Source organism: Pollachius pollachius (assembly GCF_949987615.1).
Source record: "Pollachius pollachius genome assembly, chromosome: 8".
In the NCBI taxonomy this organism is placed as follows: Eukaryota; Metazoa; Chordata; class Actinopteri; order Gadiformes; family Gadidae; genus Pollachius; species Pollachius pollachius.
In genome coordinates this window covers 7,343,973-7,349,972 of record NC_136941.1, presented here as the reverse complement: position 1 = coordinate 7,349,972, position 6,000 = coordinate 7,343,973, and the positions used below count along the sequence as shown (strand labels likewise).

Here is a 6,000-nt window from a genome sequence, read left to right as displayed (position 1 = left end):
GGCACAGCGGGAACAGAGGACTCCCATTGGGGACTTAGCTGAGAGAATGCAGGTCCAAAAAAAATACATAAAAGCAGTGGCGAGAACTTGTTTGTTTTGCTTGTAAAAGAGAGACACTTAGGTAATGCTGTGTAGACTGAGCCCGTTAAACTGAAACGAATACACGGCAACTTGGAGAAAATAAAACCGCAAGGCTGTACCGAACAAAATGGTTCAAAATTCATTCATTCAAACCATCGCCTTTATCTTAAACCACAGACTGATTTCAGATCCATGTCATTGAGGAGCCTGTAGTGGAGGGTTTGCATCTTGCTCAAGGGTTAGGCCAATAACCACAGGGGGACGGAACCCAGAACCTATCGTACTGAGAATTGAACACCACTAGAGCCGCTTCACCTATATGAGTTCAAATGCAAAATGTCTGCCAATGTAGATGAAGGAGCTGAACAGCGAAGCGACGAGGCTTCCACAGACATTCCACCCAGCACGGAGAACGTTGACCAGCTGAAGCCCGAAGCCCAAAGCCCACGGCCGCATCGGGCGGGACACCCAATAACGTGATCACATTCTCCAAATCCTCCGAAACAGACTGGAGCCCTGTTCGAAAGGGAGCGGGGGAAAAGACACCGGCCGCTTTGTTCTACTGCGTACTACGACTGTGTGCTTTTACTCCGTTAGAAACAATTCTAAGATTCTATTCTCTGCGTCGCTCCGCAAACATGAAGCGAGACCAGTGAGGCTCCGGGCTTTGGGCTCATGAAGGGAGAGGTGAGCGCCCCACCCGACCAAGACTGTCAGTGTGGGGGGGGGGGGTCCCGGGTTGGTGTTACAGGGCTCCACCTACCCTGTCTGTCGGTGTTGTGGTGTTACAGTGCTCCACCTACCCTGTCTGTCGGTGTTGTGGTGTTACAGTGCTCCACCTACCCTGTCTGTCGGTGTTGTGGTGTTACAGGGCTCCACCTACCCTGTCTGTCGGTGTTGTGGTGTTACAGTGCTCCACCTACCCTGTCTGTCGGTGTTGTGGTGTTACAGTGCTCCACCTACCCTGTCTGTCGGTGTTGTGGTGTTACAGTGCTCCACCTACCCTGTCTGTCGGTGGGGTGCACCGGGTGGATGAACAGCGACTGCTGGCTCTGTCTGATGGCGGCCGTCAGCGGCAGGTCCGGGTGCATCACCCACTCCTGGTTGTTGCCGTTGACGACCGTTTCCGTGGGCATGGCCAGGGAGTGTCTCTTGGGCACGTCCTTGGTCAGCGTGGCTAACGATTGTTTGGCCTGGGGAAGGCGGACAGACGGACACACAGACAGACAGTTAAAGGCACGTATTAGACAGCAGTCGCATTGGAAGCCCATTAGAACTTCATCTGACGAGTGGTGTCATTTGAGGGTGAATGTGTGTGTGTGTGTGTGTGTGTGTGTGTGTGTCTGTGTGCGCACACGTCATAGGATGTGCAAGCATACACTCAAGCACACACACTTGTTGTGCGCTTGAGTGTTTGGCTGCCCACATGCGTCATGCATGGATGCGGTAATGCGTCATGTGTTACAAAATGTGACCACAAGAAGCGGTTTGAATGTGTGATTGTGTGTGTGTGTGTGAGTGAGTGCGTTTGTGGCATTGGTTTTTGCAGCAGCGAAATCTCTTCACAGCAGATCAGGAATAGAACAAACAGATTATCTGGAAGAGGAGAGTGTTTCCAACAATGGTGACAGAGGGTGTGAGAGAGGGTGTGTGAGAGAGAGAGAGAGGGAGGGAGAGAGAGAGAGAAAAGGAGGCGGAATCGGGAAGCAGCGAGATAAGGAGAATGTCAAAGTGATGGTGAAGGTGAAGAATTCAGATCTAATTGAAGGAAAAAGTACATATATACATATATAAATATATATATATAAATAGTTAAGAGATGATGAGACATAAATAGAATGAGAGAGAAAGAGAGAACGAGGAAAAAGGGAGGTATGGAGAAAGGAGATTCAGACTGGGGGAACAGATAATTAAGTATGAGAGAGAGAGCGAGAGAGAGACAGAGACCTTTTGCGGAGGGACGGAGGGGTGATCAATAACAGCAGCCCTAAACAACGGCCAGTCAGCGATACCTCACCGGGCGAGAGGCGGCTGAGTACTGTACACATTGCAATTTGTTTCTGTTATTGTTCCACATGCCAGGCAGAGCTGTCCCACACCATGTCATCACACCATAAATCAGAGTTAAGAGTCATCAGCGCCCAGCCTCCGCAGTCTCCTACATGCAGTGCGGGTCAAATCACTCACAAAAACCCACAATCAATAATTGGCGGAAGGAAATTATGCCATCTCCTAGGGGCCATTTCCGTGACAATTGATTCCCCGATTACATTAAACATGCATATACACACACACTCACACACACTTGTGAATTAGCCACAGCTGTCCACACAGCTGTTAGGTCCATTGTAAAGGGCAGGGTGGGGGGGGGGGGCAGGTTAATCAAAAACGTCAGAAATGATTGAGAGAGGGACGGGGCATAAGGGGGTGGTTTCCACAACCACCAGGTCACAGACAAGGGGGGGGGGGGGGGGGGCTCAAGCGTTGGATAGGCTCTGGTCATAGTGGAGAAACGGGCCTTGCTGGGCAGGCAGGGGCAGGTGGAGGAGGAGGAGAGGACGAGGAGGAGGAGGAGGAGGAGGAGGGGGTGGAGGTTAGGGGGGTGGGGCCTGTCTTACCGCTGAGAACCTCCGGGGGGACTCCCTGTCGGCTAGCCGCTCAAACACCCGGAACTCCGTTCTCTGATTGACACAATTACTGATCTGGTGGGGGGGAGGGAGGGAGGGAGGGAGGCAGGCAGGAGACAGTGAGAGTCGTCCCGCATGACATCATAGATATACACGGAGAAGTGGACAGAAAATGGACTTTGAGATCGCTGAGCGTGACACCATCAACGTCCGTCCGTCTGTCTGTCTGTCATAGTGCAAACCCTGTCTTGCAGATAGGGCTCCACATTTTTCGGTTTGCCACGGCAGTTTGTAAGGGGGAAAAATATGACGTCCATACGATGACATTCTACCTTCTCAAACTTTTTTATTGCCGTTAATTGTCGCGTCTTGATGATTTGATTGCGATCATGTTTTTTCCTCTAGATGGCCTTTTGTTTGAACAATGCTATAACAGAAACTTGTCATGCCTGTATGTCTATCTATCTGTCTTGTAGGGTATCTCACCCTCAGTCTCACCAGTCCATAGATATAGTATATGGTTATAATATAATATAATATTATAATATAATAATTATATCTCCCTCTCAGTTTCACCATAGTATATCAGTGCTTATAATACAGTACATTTTCGTATTGTGTATCTCTAGTATATTATTGGTTCTGACCATAGCGAGCTCTGCCTCCAGCTCCTTGATGCGGTTCTCCTTGAGGTCCAGCTGGGAGCGCAGCGCCCCCGTGTGTTCGGAGGACTCCTTGTTCTGCCTGCGGAGGTCCCACTTCTCCCTCTCCAGGAGGTCCTTCTCCTTGGCCAGCACCTTCACCGCATCCTCACTCTCCTGGACGAGAGGAGGAGCAGGAGGAGGAGGAAGAGGGCAGGGAGAGGGAGAGGAGGAAGGAAGGATAATGAGGAGGGAGAGGGAGAGGGACAGGAGGAGGGAGAGAGAGGGAGGAGGAGGAGGGAGAGGAGGACGAGGAAGAGGGAGAGAAGGAGGAGGGAGAGGGACAGGGTGAGGGATAGGAGGAGGAAGAGGCGGGCTTCAGAGGCAGGAAAGCACAAAGGTTGAGGCTTCGTGCCACAACCTTTTTTTTTTTTATGTTTTTGTATTTGTATTGGAGTTCTTCAATTTGATGCTTGGTACGTATATGTCAACATGTTTACTTTGCACGGGAACTCTGAACTGTGGTACCTTTCTGTGCTGGTCGTAGTTGCGTATGAAGTCTCGGAGCTGCTCCTCGCGGCTCTCCAGTGTAGCGTAGAGCTGCTGCATCTGGTTCACCACGTCGGCCTTCTCCGCTTTCAGACGCTTGCGATCCGCCTTCATGGCTGTAGACAAAGAGAGAGAGAGAGAGAGAGAGAGAGAAAGAGAGAGAGAGAGAGAGAGAGAGAGAGAGAACATGATCATTATTAGAAAGAGGAAGTGAAAAAAAAGACGTCATTCTGACCTATTCTCACAAAGAGCAAGTACCCAGCAACACATACACACCACTAGCAGTACACACACCACCACACATACACACCAATAGCAGTACACACACCACCACACATACACACCACTAGCAGTACACACACCACCACACATACACACCACTAGCAGTACACACACCACCACACATACACACCACTAGCAGTACACACACCACCACACAAACACACCACTAGAAATACACACATCACTACAGACACACCTCACTAGTAGTACCCACACCACCAATAGCAGCCACCAATAGCCCCCCCCCCAACAGTCTTTTCTCAGCGTCTAAAGCATTTCCCTGACTGACGTTCGCCTGGAGGCAAGAGAAACAACGGCGATACGATTTCAAGCGCCTTCGCCACCGCCCGCTGCACATGTCTGCAGCTCTGCGTGTCTCCGTTGGGGGGGGGGATGGGGGGTTTGGAGGTGGAGCTGAGCTTTCAACGCTGCTGTCTGCTGTGCCACCTCCAACCTTTCCATAAGGCACCGGCTTTGTGCCTGTGTAGAGGCGTGTACGTGAGAATGAGGAGACCTCCACTCCGGATGTCCTGTACACTCTCACTCTCTCTCCCACAGTGTCCTCACATGACCCCCACCCCCTAAAACCTCACCTCTCTACCTACTACCTACCGCCATACAGGACTGCCTACAGCTAAGACCGTATCCAATCTACGCTTATTCAATGCGCCAAGGAGTTTTTTTTCTCTCCGTTTGGAGCATTCTTTCATACAGAAGGTTTCTTCCTTTTTCATTTCCTCCTTTGTATTCGCTGCTATGTGCTTCCTCGCGCTGACACATGCTGCTCTCACGCCCTCAATCCCCTTTCGGCGCAGAATAAAGAATCCATCTGAGCCGGCGTTCTCCGCCCCCCCCCCCCCCCGAAAGATGAGCTTTTTGACTACGTCTCCAAAGTGGATGAATCAGGGAAAAAAGTTCATGAAAGTGAAAAGTTGAGAGGAACATGAAAACTTGACACCAGAAACATTTCTACTGAAGTTTACCACGCGGGGACATAACCTGAGAAAGGAGCCTCGTTCGAGCAGCTGAGATCTCCCTGAGAACTCCCCGTAGGCGACCAGCCCTGACAGTCCGGTGTCAGAGGAGGACGCTAATGGTCTGGAGCACGAGGCGGCCGACCAAATCAACAGAGGCAACAGTGTCTGGCTAGCCGCCGGTCTGCTAGCCGCACGCCTGCTAGCCGCCCGCCTGTAAGCCGCTGGTCTGCTAGCCGCACGCCTCTTAGCCGCCCGTCTGCTAACAGCCCGCCTGTCAGCCGCCCGCCTGTTAGCCGCCCGCCTGCTAGCCGCCCGCCTGCTAGCCGCCCGCCTGCTAGCCGCCGGCATGCTAGCCACCAACCTATTACCCCTTCTCTTAGGAGGATTACTCATGAACCCTCCCGTGATTCACCCACCACATCTACACCACACCACCATGTTGAATTCTAGACTGACGGTTTATTATTACTTTTCTTTCCTCTCTTGCTCACCATGGTATAACAGTCTCCCTCCCTCTCTCTCCCTCTGTTCTCTCGATCGCTCTTCTCTCTCACCCTCCAGCATTCTCTTTCTCCGCTTCTGATACCGACTCACCCACGCATAATTATAACAATAATTGCGGTTCCCTTTTGTGATTCAGCAGCTCTCATCTTCTCTAAGGCAAATCCTTTTCTCTTCCGCTTCCATTTTCCCCTGACTCTTCTTCCTTCCTTCCTTTTATCATACTACAGGTGACTTTCCTCTTTGCATATTCCACCTTGTTTCTGCCCCCCCCCCACCCCCCCACCATCTTCTCTCCTTCTTCAACCTTCTGTGTCTTGACGTGCCACAGACAGGCGGTAA

General features: G+C 51.3%; 1 protein-coding gene across 1 annotated transcript in view; it reads right to left on the bottom strand.

Annotated features, from left to right (window-relative positions):
* kazna (kazrin, periplakin interacting protein a) overlaps positions 1-6,000 on the bottom strand; it is a 43,065-nt gene that overhangs the window by 15,366 nt on the left and 21,699 nt on the right. The window contains exons 3-5 of the mRNA XM_079742541.1: positions 3,878-4,014; positions 3,356-3,526; positions 1,085-1,274 (exon numbers count right to left, since the gene is read on the bottom strand). Of these exons, the coding sequence (XP_079598667.1) occupies positions 1,085-1,274; positions 3,356-3,526; positions 3,878-4,014 (498 nt within the window). The remainder of the gene's footprint in view (positions 1-1,084; positions 1,275-3,355; positions 3,527-3,877; positions 4,015-6,000) is intronic.